This window comes from Aptenodytes forsteri, unplaced genomic scaffold (assembly GCF_000699145.1).
Source record: "Aptenodytes forsteri isolate BGI_AS27 unplaced genomic scaffold, ASM69914v1 Scaffold428, whole genome shotgun sequence".
Taxonomy (NCBI): domain Eukaryota; kingdom Metazoa; phylum Chordata; class Aves; order Sphenisciformes; family Spheniscidae; genus Aptenodytes; species Aptenodytes forsteri.
This window is the reverse complement of record NW_008794177.1, coordinates 479,950-499,501: the sequence shown is the minus strand read 5'-3', so window position 1 is coordinate 499,501 and position 19,552 is coordinate 479,950. Positions and strand designations below refer to the sequence as shown.

The 19,552-nt window shown below is 39.5% G+C and overlaps 1 protein-coding gene across 2 annotated transcripts in view; it reads left to right on the top strand.

Moving 5' to 3' along the window:
- Nucleotides 1-519: 519 nt before the first annotated feature.
- SMARCC1 (SWI/SNF related, matrix associated, actin dependent regulator of chromatin subfamily c member 1) overlaps nt 520-19,552 on the top strand; it is a 90,121-nt gene continuing 71,088 nt past the window's right edge. For both annotated transcript variants that reach the window (XM_009284477.2, XM_009284468.2), the window contains exons 1-7: nt 520-635; nt 6,834-6,919; nt 10,634-10,715; nt 11,900-11,992; nt 15,131-15,200; nt 17,482-17,551; nt 19,253-19,328. In XM_009284477.2, the coding sequence (XP_009282752.1) occupies nt 6,846-6,919; nt 10,634-10,715; nt 11,900-11,992; nt 15,131-15,200; nt 17,482-17,551; nt 19,253-19,328 (465 nt within the window). In that variant the 5' untranslated portion in view covers nt 520-635; nt 6,834-6,845. The remainder of the gene's footprint in view (nt 636-6,833; nt 6,920-10,633; nt 10,716-11,899; nt 11,993-15,130; nt 15,201-17,481; nt 17,552-19,252; nt 19,329-19,552) is intronic.

Here is a 19,552-nt window from a genome sequence, read left to right as displayed (position 1 = left end):
ATGCATTTTGTTAGAAGTATAACCTTGGGAAATGCTTAGATTGTCGCAAAGTGTTGCAAATGTAGTTGTCCAGATCAGTTTTTCTGTACGTGACATGCTGTATAGTACCAAATGACGCTCTTAGGATTAATGTGTAGTAGTTGATTACAGAAGGAGCTTGTAAAGTTGCTGTAGAAAGCTTTGTGTATATGTGGGCCAGAATTAGTCTGTTCCTTTATTAGGAAATCAGATTGAAGTAGTTAATCTCTATCTGTAAAACACCGGCGGCCGTGATGAACTGATGATGATTCACAGATTTGTGCTATATTTTAAGAGTAAAGCTTGAAAAATGTTTGTGCTTGGTGCTCCTCCTGTGCACGCACTGCCCTTCCTACCCCCCCACCCCCAGCCACACAGTGATCCTTAAATCTTAAACTGTGCTCTACGACTGATAAAGTGGTCTGGGGAATTAGTAAACCAGACTTCATGTTTTATTATCCTCTATCCCAAGTAAGCGTGTGGTTTTTGTCTTGCAGTATGTTCAAGCAGATGCTCCTACCAATAAAACACTGGCTGGGCTGGTGGTGCAGCTGCTGCAATTCCAGGAAGATGCCTTTGGAAAACATGTCACCAATCCTGCCTTCACAAAGCTTCCTGTGAGTACTGGGGTTAACCCACTGCTGTTACAACAGCGCATTTTGTTCTTCTTCCAGTATCTGTGCTGCTGGCGTGCTTCCAGGTGACTGGGAGATCTGTGCTTAGTCTGAAGCTTTTGTTGATGCATCCTCTGGAAGGGGTGGAATAGCACGCTCCTCCTTAAAAGCAGATTTTAAATGTAATAAATCTCACTTTCTGTACGTTTGGAAGTGATTTCCTGAATACTGTGGAAAGGTTTTAATTTCTAGTAAAATTCTATGTAAACTTGTAAACTTTAAGTCAAATCTGTTTGGACTGATGCATCCTAAACTGACTGACTAACACGTACTTTCCAAAGCAAACACGTTTCCATTGGTCATTTCTGTTGATTAAACTTCAAACTCGTAATGCTGTCAAGGCTGAAAAATGGCTTTACCATGTTCTTCAGTAGCACATAGTTACCTAATTAGTCTGGGATAGTTTTCCAGTCACTCAGAATATTGGTATACAGAAACAATGTCAGCGTTTTAAGGGTTGCTTATTTAAAGTTCAGACTTGGCACATCTTTACCAGTAGTGTCCTAGTGACAGTCCCGTTGTGCTTGGAACCCTGCCTACCGCCAAAAGAATCTTGTCCAAGTGAGTGTGAAGTCTAAACAACTGATAGAGGGAAGAGGGATGTGGCAAATGGTAAGGACGAAGTAACAAATGGATTTCAGCTGTGAAGGGCAAGGACTGCAGCATGGCATCAGGCACCCAGTTGGCCCATTTAGGGTAGGTTTTGTGGGCCAAGACAACTGTCATAAGCGTGTGTGTAAGCATTGTGGACATCAGCAGGAAGGTCTTTGCTTATTGTTGCCACAGAATGCTTACTGGGAACCGAAGGTCATGCAATCTAGGTGTCCCGGTTTCGGCTGGGATAAAGTTAATTTTCTTCCTAGTAGCTGGTACAGTGCTGTGTTTTGGATTTAGGATGAGAATAATGTTGATAACACACCAATGTTTTAGTTGTTGCTGAGCAGTGCTTATACTAAGTCAAGGACTTTTCAGCTTCTCTTGCCCTGCCAGCGGGAAGCTGGGAGGGGGCACAGCCAGGACAGCTGACCCAAACTGGCCAAAGGGACATTCCATACCATGGGAGGTGCACAAGGAGCTGGGAGGGGGCACAGCCAGGACAGCTGACCCAAACTGGCCAAAGGGACATTCCATACCATGGGATGTCATGCTCAGTACATAAACTGGGGAAAGCTGGCCGGGGGGGCCGCTGCTCGGGGACTGGCTGGGCATCGGTTGGCGGGTGGCGAGCAATTGCATCGTGCATCACTTACTTTGTATATTCTTTTATTATTATTTTATTTTATTTCAATTATTAAACTGTTGTTATTTCAACCCATGAGTTTTCTCACTTTTACTCTTCTGATTCTCTCCCCCATCCCACCAGGGAGGGGGAGAGTGAGCGAGTGGCTGTGTGGTGCTCGGTTGCCGGCTGAGGTTAAGCCATGACACTTAGATATACGTACTAAGTTGGAACTACTTATAACGGATTACAGTATCATAAACTGAAGTTGTTCTGAAAACTATTGAAAGTACTCATCTTTGGTCCACCACTTACAGAATACTATCTTTTATTATTTTATGGTGTTTTTTTTTCTCAGACATTTTGCTTATATTTTGTGCATTTGCATTTCTTTTGTGAAGAGCATGAATTCATGCATGTTTTCTCCAGAAGAGGGGTTTTCAAACTTACTTATTGGGTGAATCTCTTGGTGCTTAGGAATGCACACAGACGCACCGCAAGATGCCATTAAGATGTAGCTCACCACCTCTTCCATTCTGATCACCTGATACCTCAGTGGCAATGAAAAGCTTTAGGGACATTGCGGTGCCCTATTTTGATATGGCAGACCATATCAAAATGATAGACCATAAAACTGTACCCATACTCAACAAGTTGATAAGTCATTTGGGTGCTCTCAAGTCTTAAATCAATTTGTCTTATCTTAAAAATGGGTAATAAAGATTTCAGTGGCATTGTAAATATGTTGTTCCTGTGTTTAACTATTCTTGCTGTTTCAAAGGTCTAATCCGATCAAATTTGCTCAGCTTAAGTTTACAGCAGTTGGATCTCTCTGCTCAGTTACTTCCGACAGAAGACAACTTGTCAGTACATCTTCCTTTATATTGTTTTTATGAGAAAATGCAATATGTACTCTTTAAGACGAGGTTAGCTGTCACTTTTTTAGACATGTAATTTAAGATACTGGTTCAGGCTGCAAAGGAGGCTTTGTTACTCTATCATAGCACTTTGAAGACGTTCAGAATGCTTCAGTTCTACAGGACTGTGTCTGACTTGGGAAGAGAGGTGGGGTGACGAGATGTCTTAAGTGACATTGCTAATCTCCAAAAATATATTGAAAAGCTATTGCAGATTTCCACTGATAAGAAACTGAATGAAGCTGAAAGAGGTTAAAAGTTTGTAGTTATCTTAGTTACTGTTCAGTATTACCATGTTCCTGGCAAGGGAGGATCTGAAGTTGAAGAGGAGGAGGTCATGCTTGTGTAAAAGAAACAACCCCCAAGCCATCAAAACTAGTGCTATGTACCTGCAGATGACTCCAGAAGTCCTCATTTTGTGGCTGCGTCTCACAACTCCCATCACTAAAAGCTGCCGTTAATGGTCCATTCCTTGCGTGATGCTGTTCTCCATTAATACACACGGCAGTGTTTCCATTATCAGGGCAGTTTACTGGAGATTAAGTGTTGGTCTTGAGAACTGCAGTTGTTGCAAAACACAGGGACGTGGCTCACCAGGAGCGCTTGCTGATGAGAACATGTCAAACCAAGGTTGTCCTTCCAGTTCACGTTAGAGCCTTTATATTTATTTTCCAAGTACTAGCCAGTGTACCTCAGGCTCATTCTCTGAAGTGTCTGCTCTCCAGTGCTGGAGCAGTCAGCGACTAAGGGAAGCTGGTCTCTGCCATCAGTATTCGAGGTAAACCTCGCTGACCTGGACTGCATTTAAATCACTACGGACTACATCTGTTGTAATAAAGTTCAAACATTTTACTTAGTGCTTTGAGTGGATGAAATAGACCTTGCATTTGGGAGAGGGTTGTTAATTCTGTGTTTAAGCTCCTGTTCTTGGCAAGGATGCTGTACAGTACAGGGTCCGTGAAGAGATCTAGAGTGAATGAAGGACTGTTACAGCTGGACTTCTGTGCATGTCTTCTGATTATTGCTTTTAAATGCATATTGTCTAACCTTACTGATGCTCAAAAAAGAAAATGCTGATTAATTTGCTTAGACAGTTTCACATATTTGAAATGAAGGCTATATTAAGATATTAACCCTTAAGACGGCATATTGTGAGGCCAGTTGATCTTAATTGCCTTGTGATGGATTTGATTGGGTAAAAATGTTGAAGGGAATTGGGTTTATTGACAGCTGCATCTCTTCTGCGGAACAGGTTTTGTCTAATTGTTAAAAGCAATTTCCTTTTTATGCTAGTAGCAACGACCACAGTTTAACAAGAGGGTCTTGCTGGCGTCTGCTGACACTTTAAAGAAGTGACTTATGTCTATGAAAGAGATATGTATCCTGTTTTTCATGGTTAAGTATTGGCTGAACGTTCCTAACTTGCCAGAGTCGCTCCGATTGCTTGTGGTGCCGGGGGCTCCTGGATCACTGAGCCCTGTGCCCCGGTAATGTGGGGGCACACCAGAAAGGTGTGACCTTGTCATTGAAAGATTTAATGTGAGCTGCTGACGGGCAGCTTGATGAAGGCGAAGCTGCAGGAGCAGCCCCTGAACTTGAAGTAGGGGACGTTGGGTACAACGGTGCGATCAACAGTTTCCCAAAATGCAGATGAGACGGGCTTTGCTGCAGCGATTTCATTCAGTTGTGTGATGGGTCTGGCATGTCAGCAAAAAGGGAAAGGTTGACTCTGGATGACTGTACGTATGTAGGACAGCTGAAGATAAGTAACAGCAACTTGCATACTAGTGCTACAAAAATATTCCTTACAACGGGTCTTCTGGCTTCATGTTGAGATTTATTTTTTTTAGAGCAGCTAGTGCTTGCATGCATGTTTGTAAACCAGCGCTTGTATTCTCAGAGCCAAGTCTTATGGCACTAAAATCATTCAGCATGTTGAAACGTTTTGTTTTCGTTCAAGCTTCTGATCAGAGACTGCTCCATCCACAGAGGACTTTAGTTTGCGAAGAATAGTACTGAATTTCATGCAGCTCGTAAACTGGCAAGTACCCGTATGGCAGCTTTGAGCTCTCTTTATTACTTTCTGTGCACAGTAGGGCTCTAAACAGATGGTACACCAGGAGCAGTTCTGTTCTTGTTGAATGCTTATGAAGGATCTTTTTTATGTTGTTCTTGGACACTGGTGTATTTGATATCTCGCAGAACTGCTTTGCTTTCCATTAGCAGCTCTAGAGCCAAGGAAGGCAATGTTTCGTTTAGATCCCATGCTACCATTTTAGTTGCCTGGCTGCAGAATGAATTTAAAATGCTTGTCAGTAATGCTAAGACTGTCTGTAATTTGGTGTTCATTCTGTGTTAGCAAATACTCCTGAGGTGTAATATAATGGACTTTAAAGAAAATGACCTGTTCTGATCTAAAAAGTAAGATAGAAGCTAGATGAGAAACATTCTTAATGTAGAAAAACTACTGTGAAGGCTGTTGTCTGTGCGGTGTCTCCAGCTTTGTGCTTTCTCTAGTTCTGGCACAAGGCAGCTTGCAGAAAGCCGCTCGTGACAGGAGTCCAGCCATTAAACAACTCCCCAAATTCTGTTTTGTGAATTGTACAAGTTTTTTATTTTTACTGAGAAACGCAAAATAGACCGATCTTGGTCTATATGTTTTGCACGTGTATGGAAAGACAGGTTTCACTTCCTATTCCAGTAAATAGTTGGGCATCTTGCCCTGAATGGAGCAACATCAGAAGGGGTCAACTCGAGTGCCCCTTGGCACGGCCCTTGTGCACTTCTGACGGGGCTGGGAGGTGTGGGTCGGCATTTCTGTAGGTGGGTCCTTCCTCGTTAGTGCCAGCAGGTACCGACTTCAAGGCAGGATGGACATTTCTGTTGTGGAAGCTTAGCTAGGTGATCGATCTGCCTCATTTTGTCATTTCAGTGTATTGTTAGAACAGCTTTCTCTAAATACACATATTTTTATATCTATTATAAATATAAAATATATTTTTATATGTATTTTATAGAGAGAGATAAATATAAAAAGAGAGAACATCAGATACACTGTGTGTCAGTACTCTGCGAATCATGCTTAAGGTAGATTCTAGTGTTGCCTTTGTCTAGTCCTGGCTTTACCTGAGCTATCCAGCTGTCTTCCATTTCTAAGATGACTTTGACAGTAGCTTACTTTTTCTAAGCACATACAAACATCCTGACCAGAGGTATTAGTAAGAGAGCAAAGATAATTCCAAACCGAAATTTGTCAGAAAAAAAGTACCTTTCTGTGTAGGAAACAGTCCTGCTTCTTTAGTAACCTTTTAGAGAACGGACTTGGGGGAACTTGGAGCTTTTCGGTCTCCTCGTGCTGCTGTTTGGATGTCAGTTCTTTAATTCGGAGTACCTGTTTACGAATATGTGACTCAGCTGTACTCTGCTAAAACTGACGTTGAAGAAATGAGTTGGATTTAGTATTTTAGGGCAGGTCTGCACAGTGACCTTTTCAGATCTTGACAAACAACTTTTTGTTGCGGTGGAGGAGGGATGTGAATGGAGAGCTTTAGGAGCCACAGTGAATATGGAGCCTGGGTTTTCGGTGTTCATTTCTAATGATTTGTTTTAGTCTACTTAATATAGATGAAGAGCTTCTTAACTGACAGCTAAGATTTCAGGTTTAATTTACTGTGAAATGGATGTTCAAAGAGCAGTTTGGATTTCTGTTTTACAGCTATGCAAGGAATTTTTTACAAGCTACTCACGTAAGGAAGATATATCAGGTTCTGCTTGCAAACATGAAGAATTAAGCCGAATGCACTTAGTCTTCTCGAAGCATTCTTAAAGGAGAATATCTTAAATCTCTTAAAGGAGAACATAAAACTCCAAAAGTGATTAATCTGAAAATTAAACTATGCATTTGATAAGTTAGATGTCTAAAACTCAGCTAACAAGTATGTATGAATTAAAATAATTACATAAAAGTTAATGTCACTGTGTTTTCACTTTTCTTTCTGGTTCTAGGCAAAGTGTTTCATGGATTTCAAAGCTGGAGGTACATTATGTCACATTCTTGGTGCTGCTTACAAATATAAGAATGAACAGGGCTGGTAAGTTTTTATTTTTGGTTTATACACCTTTTGCATGAAATTAAGCACATGAAATGCCTATGCAAACTACTTAAAGTTTAATACTTTCTGGAGAATTCGGTAGGCAAGGGAGTTAGAGATGGGAAGAGGAAATTTTTTTTCCTGTTTTGCTGATGGTAGCTTTTTAAGACACCCCCCCCACTTCGAAATTTAAAGATAAGTTGTCCAAGTTTAAGGTCTTGAGCCTGTAGGTTGGGAGTTAATTACAAGCTTGAGGCTTTTTTTTGCCATTTATTTGCCATGTGACTGAGCAAATTAACCAGTATCTTAGAATCGCCGTTTCCCATCTGTAAGATGTAAATCTTTGTTACTGTATTGAGTGCAGGCTTTAATTATAACTGGGAAAACGTGAAGCATTGCATAGATAGTAATAAATGCTAAGTTTTCCATTGCTCATCAGCCTCCAAAAATGGGGAGTGTCAGTAGTTAGAAACATCACTCACATAGCTGTCGACACTAGTATTAAAACTATTCATGTGACATCCCGACAGTGTTGTGGCTTGTGTGTTTTTCTAAGTTATAATCCTCTCTCCAAGACAGCAATAGTGTGAATTAACGATATTTGAGAAAATTGGAAAAAAACTGAGGATGAAAAGTTGATACATAAAAGTTAGCAGAGATGGTTCTTGTACGTGAATTTAAATAGTTTCTGATCTGATGTTGTGCAGACCTGTAACAGCATTCCTGGAATTGACTGTGTTTGTTACCCACAAGAGCAAATTAAAAGGCAAAAATAAAGTTGTTTTGGTATGGTTTGTTATTTTTTTAGGAGTAGTTTGTACTCCTATCAGCTAAATGGGTATCTAAGGTGGATATATCAGAAAGCTGGTATGAGTAAACTGCTTTCAGGGTTTTTTCTACTCCAATATTGCCAACACGCAGGGCATGATACGTGTTTGTAGTGTTCTGTGTGGCGTATCTTTCAGGAGTGTCTTGCTACCTCTTTGCCTTAAGATAAAGGAGTTAAATGGCTCCTACTTCATGAACATTTAAACATTACAATTTTTCCAAACAAATTTAGTTTTCAGTTGTTGAAATTTGTCAGCAAAACTCAGATACACGATTGCCTCCTCTCTTCTCACTCTCTTGCTGATTCCTCCAAACTAGTGTGGGTAGTGTCTTGTGTTTGTGCATGTGGGATGTAGAGGGAAGTAATACTTGAATTTAACTCTGAGGATCAGACTTAGAGCTTGGAATGTATCCTTCACTGACTCAACCAAATAATATGTGGTGTTTTGCCTGAAATATGATTTTTTTTTTTTAATGGTATGCATTGTCGCTCTTGCTTAACCTGTTTGTGAATGATCTGTCTTATAGGAGAAGTACCTTTCCTCGTCATAATAGGTATGTCTGAAAAATGCACTTATCCAGTGCAGCTGGACATACCTTGTCTATCACTGCAATTCAAGTAGTTGTTTGCTAAAACCTGTCAGAGGGTATCAGTTAAACTAAGGACAGGAAGAATTAGTACTGCTATTTTATCTAAATGGGCAACTAAAAAAAAGTGCTATTTCTTAATATATTGACATGCTTCTCTTAAAGTATGGGTTTCAAAAGTAGGCAAAAAATTGGGGGCATGTATAGCATTAAATGAATGTATAATGCAGATTTTAGGCAACCAAATGTAAAAATTTTGGTCAAACTTGAATGCCTTAAGTATCTTTGTTTCATAGGTACTGAAGACTTTATTAAGTGTCTAGGAAAATAGGTTAGTTTGTGTTTATTTGGCATTTATCTTCCTTCACTTCCTTGAAACTATTACATTTGAGAAACATGTTTTGAATACAGACTGTGAAGCTGTCAATGGGTGAATACTGGAGAAGTGGCTTGATCTTGGCTCTTAAAATCCGATGTGTTATAGGTGCAAAATACTTTATTAAATTGTGTTGTGCAGTGAACTGACAGGCTTCTTGATGACTGGCCCTACTTCTAGAAGTCAGTGTAAACTTCTCAACACGCACAACGCTATTTAAAGAGGTCATAAATTTCTTTTAAAATTGAAAGACTATTCTAATAAATACGCCAGGATATTATCTTTAAGCTATTTGCCACGTCCTTAGAGTGAGGGGAAGAGTCCCTAATACTGCTTTAGGAGAGAAGCCATCATTCACTAACAGTGAATGCCCAACACTACAGCATATTTACGCGGTACCACCTGCGTAGGCAGCTTCCTTTTGAGAACACTAGAGAGCCTCAAGTGAAGAAAAACATGGTGGTCTCAGCTGAAGTGTCTGTTTAACTTAGTAGTGTAATATTGATGTGATGCCATCTTGTGTGGTAATGGGTTTTGTGACTAAAAATCAATCTTGCTTTGGTTTACCTTCATTGTATGTTTATAAACTTTAAAAAAAATTGATTTGATGTGTTACTGGAAACAAGCGTGTTTAAAAGAAGCTGTCATTAGATATGGGCACAGGAATAAATTCTTGTATTTTAAGTTGAGGTGTTAACTTAAAGCATATCAGTCACTGCATGGTAATTATGTGCATGGCTTTTTCACTGTGTTAAGTGTACAGGGTACTTTTTATTTTATACGCTGAAATCCCTTCTGCTGGTATTACCACTCCTGAACACCAACTCGGCACTCCAGTTACGAGCGTTTTCAGACTCTAGCTTTTTCCAAAACTTGGGAGGTACGGAGGTGCACCAGACAGTGTTTTACATCTGAGAGTCAACAGCCTGATTATCTAAACATACCATCGTGCTTTGGAAAAGGCTGAGTTGTTAAGGGCCAGGCCCAAATCTGTTTCAGAGGCTCCTGCAGCACTGCTTACCCTGGCTGGTGGTGACGAGCCTGTGTGAGAGTGCTAGTGCAGACACCCGCGGGTGCTGAACTTGGCGAGGGACCGGTGTTAGTGCTGTTGTTGTCCCACCTCTCAGGTTCTTGGGGGTCGCCATTCAAATTCTTCATTTGAGTTGATTCATCCATGACTTCTGAATATGTGTATAGTTCAGGTGGATACAGCAGAATGCCTTTGGGGGCTCTTGTGGTTCTTCACAGTAGAAAGTCTCAGATTTTGTGTTATCCTCCCCCCCCCCATGTCTGATAGACACTTAAATCTGCATTGTTATTTCAATAATTTTGATTTGTCAATGAAGTAGTGAACTTTAAAGTACCAGAGTCCAATAGAGACAATCACAAAATGCTTACATGGGTTACGAGCTACCTATATGCTGTGTGTGGGGTGGCTTGTTCTCAAATAGATAAGTAGTTTAGAAAATCTCAGGCAAACGAATTGCTGTGTTTTTCCTGGATTAGAATCCGGGACTGGTGGATGTTGCAACTAGAAGTAAGAGAAACGTGAGAGCTTGTTCATGAATTTTCCTCATCTAGTTGTCGAAATCCATCGTGAGCATTTGATTGTGTTTCTGTTTAATTATCCTTTGTGACTTTTGTGGAATGCACAACCCTGCTACAGGGTTTTGTTGGACAATGTCAAATCTTCATTTTTCCTAAACGTTTCACAAATCAGTTGCATTTTGTTGGATTTGGTTCATTGTGATTTTTCTTGCTTGTGAGGGCTGCCAAGTGAAGCAAAAATATTTGTGATTGTGCTTTAAGTGTTCCTATGTAGCTACCATGATATACTGTTTTTTATGTGGAACGTGAAAGATTCTTGACTACAGAATGGAGGAGAGTTGAATTTAATATTTTTGAATAATTTTCCTTAACAGGCGGAGGTTTGACCTGCAGAATCCATCCCGAATGGATCGAAATGTGGAGATGTTCATGAACATTGAGAAAACACTAGTGCAGGCAAGACACTCATATACAAAACTGTATGTGTTCACATGCTCAGGGGAAGGGATCGCTAGCTTTTCATGTACCTCAGTTGTGACCCACTGAAGAGCTTCATCCTGGACTTCTGTAGGAATATTATACTCTTCCCTCCCTCTCCCACCCATTTTAGTCACAATTCCATGTTATCACTTAAACTTCAGAATTTTTTCATTGATATTCTGTAGATATGCACAGGGTGAGAAAAACCTGTTTGTAAGGTAGGAGAAAGCATCCTGAGTGTCTCCCATCTTCCTGTGAAAGAAGCGCCCTTAGGATTGAGTAACTAGTTCTGTACATATCCATTCAATTGCTGACTTTCTTGAGACTTTCAACTTGGTATAAGTTTGACTTTTTTCAGGGTTAGGGTACACTTTACACTCTCACTTGCTTTATCAAACAAGTTACTACCAGAAGAGAGCAGATAACAGCATTATGCAATCTAATTTGAAGTTAATTTTTTTTAACTGCTGTGTGTGAATAACAATATTTTTTTTCAAACTCTAAACCCAAGCTCAGCGTATAATTTAGCCAAGATGTAACTTTCAGGTGCTTGTCAAAAATGGAAATAGGAGGGACAGCAAAAAGAAACAATACTCTTATTATAAAAAAACATTGCCATTGTATGGTGGTTTCAGTACATAATAGACTACATGCTAAAATCCAAAATAAAATGAATGTGTACCTGCAAATACCATAGAAACGCATGAATCTGCATGTTAGTGCGACAGGACGGATTCAGATTTGGAAGTTGACACACAGGGAACTTAAATTCCCTTTCAAGCAAAGTCTTCCAGAGCCTGTCAAAAATTCTTTGAAATCAAAGACATGGTTTCCATTAAAGATGTTGTTGTGAAAGCAGGAATGTGAGAACAGCTACGTTGGGTCACGTTCCCTTTATCCATGATAACATCTCTGACGGAGCTAACGGCAGATCTGCAGAGACCAGAAAGAAACCCAGGATAAGACTTTGGCAGGGAGGCGTGCAAAGGAAATATTGCTGTCATAGGGGTTTCTGGAGCTGGAGTTAGTGTGCCATATCACAAGCCAATACGTGTTCCTTTTGAGCTTTTTCAAGCATTGGTGGTCTTAATAGGAATTTTTTGATTTATGTCACAGGTGGCCTACTAATTTCTTATTTAACTTCTTATTCTCTCCACTAGAACAATTGTCTGAGCAGACCGACCATCTACCTCATTCCAGATATAGAATTGAAGTTGGCTAATAAATTGAAGGATATTGTTAAACGTCACCAGGTAACTGTTAAATAGCATATCTTAAAACAAATGTTTTGTCAGTTGTAAGATAAAGTGTATTTGCCTGACTTCAACATATCAGTTACATCTGGATTATGTCTGATGACACAAGGCAGCAGCAGCAAGTCGCTCAAGACCAGAAGTTCACCCATTGTTAAAAGTGATTAGTAGTTATCCTCACATGGAGATTGAATCATAACTCTGTTCTAAAAGTAAATCTGAAACTGCTATTGAAGTGAAAAGTAGTTACGGTGTCCCAATGAGTTGGCTGCAGGCCCCAGCTGATTTAATGTTGAATGCCTGCTTATATGAAGCAGAAGATCACTTGTCCAAATCTGAGACCAAAGAAGGTAGTGTGTAATACAGCTGTTCTAGTTATGTGGGGACAGCATAAGGAAGCTTTAATCTTAAAATGATCGCTACCTTTTTTGCCTTATTTTACTTGCTTTTTTTCTTGCTTGTGCTGAACAGAACACAAGCAACAACGGTCTCTTGCTTATTAGGTAGTCAGCATATTTCCGAGAGAGTCAACATCTTGCCAATGTAATTTAATATACTAAATTATGAACTGAACAAGATTAATAGCTTCATCTCTTAAAAAATGTAAACAGTCCTTTCACTTGTCTTAAGAGAAATATCCTGGAACGTGAACTCTAGATGCTCTGATAGCCTTTTGTGTTACGACAATTCACGGCTGTAGCCAAAGTAAACTGTTTCTTTTCCAGATTAAATGTATTTCCTGTGTTGTGATTGTGAACTATCGTCTCAACTTCAGTTGTGTAATTTTTCACAAGTTACTCTTAATTATTGAGCTGATTCAGGATGCTTGCTATTGCTTAAATTAGAGCTAATGATTCAATTTTCCTCTCATAAAGGAATTCTATTGTGAACTCAAAGCATGCTATATCCATGAATGATTTAAGGGACTTGTAAAGCAGGTAGCTTTGTCTCTAAAGGGATGTGAAGAACTGAAAACAGAAATTGTCCCTAATTCTGCTTTTTGGGCTTCCTTCCTTTGCCCTACCTCTGAATTCTCATCTTGTATTTGTGTTGCTACCTGTGCTTGCTCACTGTCTTGATTTATTTTTTTTTTAACCTGTTGTTGTCATCTTCCCTCTACCCCATCCCTAGTACCTGTAGCTCCCTCCTCTCTGGCGTTTCCAAGTCTTCACTGCTCTTGACTGCAGCCTGTGCAGAAGAGTTGCGTATCTCTTGCCCCAGCACAGTGCTAGTGTGATCTCTGGTCTTATAAAGAGGTGTCAGTAAGATGTTTGTTCTCTCTGCTGATGAAGATGCTGTTACTGTTTCTGGTAGTCACGCTTTTTCTGATTTTCTTTATAAATGTCGAGGATTCTTCTGAGAAGAGCCAGAATAATAATTTAGGAACTTGAAAGCAGGTAATGAGTGAGACTTAGCATTTATATCTATCTGCTTCAAGAAAAGTGTTTTGTTGATAGATAACTCTTCCATCTTGTTATGGATGGAAGCCTTTAGCTTCCAGTCACATTCAGTTTAGCAGAGGCAGGGAATAAGCCTTACAATCTGCTTACGTCTTTCAGAAAGCTGTTTTAATGTAAAGTTATCCATCCCTTTGTTTTCAGTCAAGACGGCATCCGAGAGACTTCCTGTTCATCTGTTGTGTATTGGGTTTTTTAAAGCTCCATAGGAAATAGATGAAACTTAGTGATCTGATTCACAAAGCTCAGATTAGACATCTAGAGAAACGTCTTCAGCTCATGGGGAATGAAGGGAGAATTTCCATTATTGTTCCTTAAACACTTGGCATATTCTTCATTCATGCCAGGGCTCTTTCCTTTCCCTTTGAACGCTTTTAAATTCTTCTTACTTTCCAGCTTGCTTTTTTGCTGTTGCTCAGAGCACCTCTTCTCCCTTTACCCAGTTCTATGAACTCTTGTTGGCGTAGGAACTCTTGCCTTTCAGCCCCTGATATCAGAGTAGTTTCCAAATATTTCTACCATAATGCAATGCATCTTCAAGCTTTTTTTAAATTTTCCTCCTTTTGATGCTGGTGGCTGTCTTCTAAATAAGTTGTTTGTGTATTGTTGGCGGTAACCTACCCCATGTGCTCTTATGTCCTTTAAATAAATCTGTAAAATATTTATGGAATGTAAATTTTGAATAACATTTTCATACAAACTGTTCCAAAACATAACTCCTCTGCAGAAGAGTCTGCAGTCTGAATTTCTGCTGTCCTTGGAAATGACTCTTCATACATGGAGACTGGAGGTGTCTCGGCAGCATTTGGGAGAATCCTTATGGCTCTCCACATGAGGGAAGGACAGGGTTTTCTTGACTGGCCACACTAAGCAGTGTTATGTATTTATTTAACAGATACCTAATTATGTAGTAGAACTTTCTTGCATGATGATGTAGGTCCAATAGGAGTATAATTATGGACTGTACCCATATGTAGAGAAATTGCTTTATGTACCACTGTTTGTGGCATCTACATAAGCGTGAGAAGTACATCTGTTGCTTCTCATATGTCAAGAAAATGATGCCCTAAACCACCAAGAAGAAAGGTATTCTCGCGTTTGAATATTTGACAAACAATGCTATCATGTTAGTGTATTTCTGATTTATTCCCTTTCTTCTATGATTTAGGAGGCTTTTTTGAAAGACCAGGTGTTTATTCTGTCTCTTGACATGCAGCCCTTCTTGAATACTAAGAATGTTCTATTCAAGGCAGCCACTTCTAGTTAAGTTTCTCAGACTTCACCTTATGTAAATTGTCATATTTAGAAATTGTTTTGGACCAAAATGTGTACTTAGTGGAAAAAAGTTACAGATGCTTTCTTACAAAATATTCACCAATAGGTTCGTATGAACTGATAGTTGAACAATTTACAATGAGAATTGGGGCAGAAGGAACTTGGAGGAGGAAGGATTTGAGATGAAAAGAGCAAGAGAATGACAAAGTCGTTGGGCAGCAGTCTTAAAATAATTGCCTCTTTCTGGCACTCCTTAGAAGTGGTATTCGTCGTAGTTGCATTGAAGTTAGCCTTGAATATTTCTAGGTTGCATGGGATGTGGGTAAAAAGAAGCAGCCGAGAAGTTTGGGGTAATGTGTTGAAGGTTTCTCATGCAGTTTCTTCTTTCCTTCCACCTTTCCCACAGGGAACAGTAACTGAAGAGAAATCAAAGGCTACCCACCATGTCTATCCAAGTCCTACCTCAATGGATGACGGTAAGGTTGCTTTCCAGTTTTTAAGTGGAAATAGTCTTGTTACTAAATTCTGTTAGCAGTTACGGAAGCTTTTGCACAGACGCAGTATGTTCCTAGCCTGCTCCTGAGAGCCACTTGAAAAGTATTTCTAGGATTAACAACTCCAAATAAAATCAATGTGTGTCCTGCTTCTAACTATTGGGTGTAACATTCACATTTTTAATTGATGCAACATGTTCAGATTAAGGTGTATAACACTGAATACTCTTCAGTGATTGCATTGGGAATTGAGATACTATTTATTGCTGAATGCAGATAGACATTTTGCTTGTCCCCAGTAACTTACAGGCTGAAGGAGAACAAAGCTAAGGGTCCAGAAGAACTTAAAAAATAAATTAAGTCAGTTTAAAAATTAAAAGGAAGTATAGCGAAAGAAAGGGGCTTAAAACTAGAGCTTCCATTAACTTTTTTCCTTGTTTTGCTTCCTTGGTATACCCCAGTGTGTAAGTATAGGTCAAAACGTTGAGTGAAACATTATTAGGAATCAAGTCGATGTAGGAAAGGTAGCATAGACGCTAAAGTAAATGAGAATCGAAAAACTTCCTGCCATGTTCCCGTCTTTCCAGGTGACAGGTTGGGAATGCTGATACATATCATTGCATGTGGTTTGGCAAGGTGGATACAATAACAAGTAGATCTGATAAATTGAGACTGTTGGCTTTATTATGATGTGGTCTGCCCCTATGTGAAGTACATGGGTTCCACAAAAGCAATTTAACAGCTGTATCCTTCAGCAAATAACAAAAAAATTGCTCTTAATTTTTTTCATCTTAAATACATTTAATTGTCTAGTGGATCATTGTTGTCGAGTCTGAGCTTCACTGATGTAAATTACCTTTTTCCCATACGCCCTGGCATCTGATGGCCACTAGATGGAAGTGTTCGCTTCTGTATAGGAGCCATCATGGACTGTTTGTCCTCTGGTGCTTGTCTTTGTTCGGTACTTCTGGTAATATCATGCCTAGCCACAGCTTTGTATTTATTTTTAACCACTTCAGGTTCTCGGAAAAAGGTTGAGCATAGTAGGTACCATCTGTCTTGTAGTCAGTGAACGTACAGTTGTGCTAGACAGAGCTCTCTCAACCCCTGGTTATACTAAGATGAGAAAACAGCCATGAATTCAAGCAGTGTATCTTCATACAGGTTCAAATCCTCAGGGTTTCTCTTTTAATCCTGCTCTGGGCCATATTCTCGATATTTGGGTTGCAGGGGGTAGGTTATTACATTGTGTCAGATGTGCAGTTTAAAAGAAAAAACCTTTAAAATACCAGTCAGACTGAGCGTGTGCCTTACTGCAAAACCAGCAAAGTATTCGTGTTGCTCGGTAAGTCTGTATTCACTTGAAGTCGTCATTAGCACTGCTGTGAAAGAAGAAAGTTGAAATGCAAGTTCTGTTAGACTCTTGGAAGTGTTTTATTAAAATCTGTTTCACCACCACTCCCTGCCCTGACATTCTTCCTTCAAAATTTTATTCCTTTAAAACTCTATTGTTTTTTTTAAATATCTGTTGAGAGTAGGATTTAGTACTGGGAAGAGGGTATTCTGAAATAAATGTAAATCAATAGAAGAAGTTAATGAGGGGATTTGGATGTCTAACAAGGATACAAAAAGACAGAGGGAAAATGTTTACCACTTGACAAGAAAGCATTTTGGGGGAAGTTTAGTCTTTTTGGTTACACAGAGATTTAAAAAAAAAAAAAAAAAGATTTGTGCGTGTGTCTCTGTGTATTATTTCTGCTGTCTTTACTGAATGTCCTTTTGGAGGATTTGCTCTGTCCCATTCTGAGTTCCAGGCCCAAGTGGCCAAGGTGTCTGGGAGATGAGACAGGACAAGATGAGCTGGCAGAGGATAGTGCTTCCACCTGTCAGCCAGAAATGCCTCTTGCTTCTATTGAGAAGCAGGCGGACTGTTTCAAGCCTCGTTGGATCTTAATCTAGAGTGTGTTAGGGTATGAATGTATGTGACCAGGGAAGGAAATGTAATAATTCTTAATATTAATATGATTTTACTAATCTAAAATCTGTGTCGTATGCAGACAAAGCACATGCATGTTTAGACGTGGCAAAGATAATGCCGGCACGTGTATTACCGTGGCAGGCCAGGCCGTTGTAATTTCACTACAGTAGATTTTTATCGGAGATGATTGCAATAACTTTACTATGAGTGACTGTGGAAAAGCAAAATAGTGTTTAATGTGCTTTACAATCTGAATCTGATGCTAGATCTCTTTCCCCTTTGCAGATGAATGGTTGAGACCTGTGATGAAAAAAGACAAGCAGGTGCTGGTACACTGGGGCTTTTTTCCAGACAGGTAAAGAAAGGTGGGGGAAGAAAGCGCACCCCAAATCTTACTTAAGTTTGTTGAAAGAAAAGTGTCAATTAAAACTTGAAAGTAGGAAAATCCGTGTCCTCAAACAAGCTGTTCCTTTAGCTTACTGAGTCTTACCTCTCCTGATAGCAGTGCTCTGTGCTGAACCTGCATGGGGAATGTCCCAGCCTTGTGGGCTACAACTATGCTCTTTTCTTATTCTGCAGAATATGACAGGCTCGGACCTATCTCATACTGTCTCTTCTAAAAATTTAACCCGAATATACAGTACTGCATTCCTGTTGTTTTGATTCTGAATGGTTGTACATTGCTGCTCATATTACGAGACAAGCAGTCTCATGGAGTATAACCACGCAGTAATTTAGCATTGCTACCATTTATCTCAATGTCCAAGGCTTGAAAAGACGTAATCAGTGGTTTAAAACTGAAGCATGCATACCCGTTTGTGATACTGGCAGGCGGGTGAGGTTAGAAAAGGAGAGTCTATTTTTCTGCAGAGCCACTAGTAAAGTTGCAAACTGAACCAGACTTTCAAAGAGCAGAGTGAGCCTTTCCATAAAGTTAGTAAGACTTTAAAGCCAAAAGGGAGAACTTCTAATCACCTAGTTGAACTTTCTTTGACAAAGAGAGATTTCACTCCATGGGTTGCCTTTAGGCAAGTGACTGTTGAAAGCTTATATTTGAGAAAGCTGTCTTATGTTGTTAGATGATGTTACAAGATAGTATATGTACTGTTAGTAACTTAAATGTGTTTGTAGTAACTGGTTTCTGAGTCCAGGTTATTGAACACTCAAAAGGTTGATAACCCAGCATTGACTTCTATTTAAACAACTTTTTCAGGCTACTAAAATCTGCTCTGCTGTGCATGCACAGACTTCTTGGGAACCGTATGCATATTTCAGTGGAAGAGAGCAAACAACAATCACACTTAAGTTTCTTTGTTCATACAGATGAAGAACCTTTAAATACTTTTATATTTATATCATACCAGTAGTCAAGTTTGTGTTGACTCTGTGTGTATATGTATTTATAAATATCAGTATAAATGAGGAATGCTATATACACATCTTTTCTTGCATATGACTTATCCCAGTTGTTCAGAACATGCTTGGTGTTGATTACAAAGTATTTTGGCTTTTGCTGTTACTGAGTGCAGTTTCTTAGTATTTATAAACAGGCTTTTGAGGGAATAGCATGTGGAAAAGTGAATGTAAATAATAAATGGATTCTACAGCAGTAGGGATTGAAGGAGAGGACGCATACTCCTTTCTTCTAGAAATCCAGTATCTCTTGCTTTAAACTCATAAGAACAGAAACAAGTTATTTAACTTAATGCCAGGGTTTGAACAGGTGACTCAAACTGCATTTATACCCCTGAATGTACAGAGTAGATTTGCAATTTTAAGCTGGAGCTGGCTTCATTGAAATGGCCTTTAAATTCAGAAAGTTAAAAAATGTGCATTAGATGCCTTGGACCCCTCCCTTTTCAGTGTGTCCTATTCCTGTAGCAGAAACCAGTGATTATACCTTTAACTTTTCATTGCGTGGAAAATACTTTACTATTCTATCCCAGCAATATGATTTGCACATCTCAAAATTGCTGAATAAATATTCCTGCTGGTGATCTTTCTGGATGAACAGCCCAGGGAACCAATTTTGTTTTCTCTTGACTTCTCTCATTAGCTATGACACGTGGGTTCATGCCAATGAAATAGATGCTGAAATTGAGGATCCTCCAATTCCTGAAAAGCCATGGAAGGTAAGTCTCTCTTAAACAGTTTCCCAAAGTTACTGGTTGGTATAGCTCATGCTCAGGTGCTACTAGATCATAGACTCATACAATCGTTTAGGTTGAAAAAAACCTTTAAGATCATCGAGTCCAACTGTTAACCCAGCACTGCCAAGTCCACCACGAAACCATGTCCCTAAGCGCCACGTCTACATGTCTTTTAAATACCTCCAGGGATGGTGACTCCACCACTT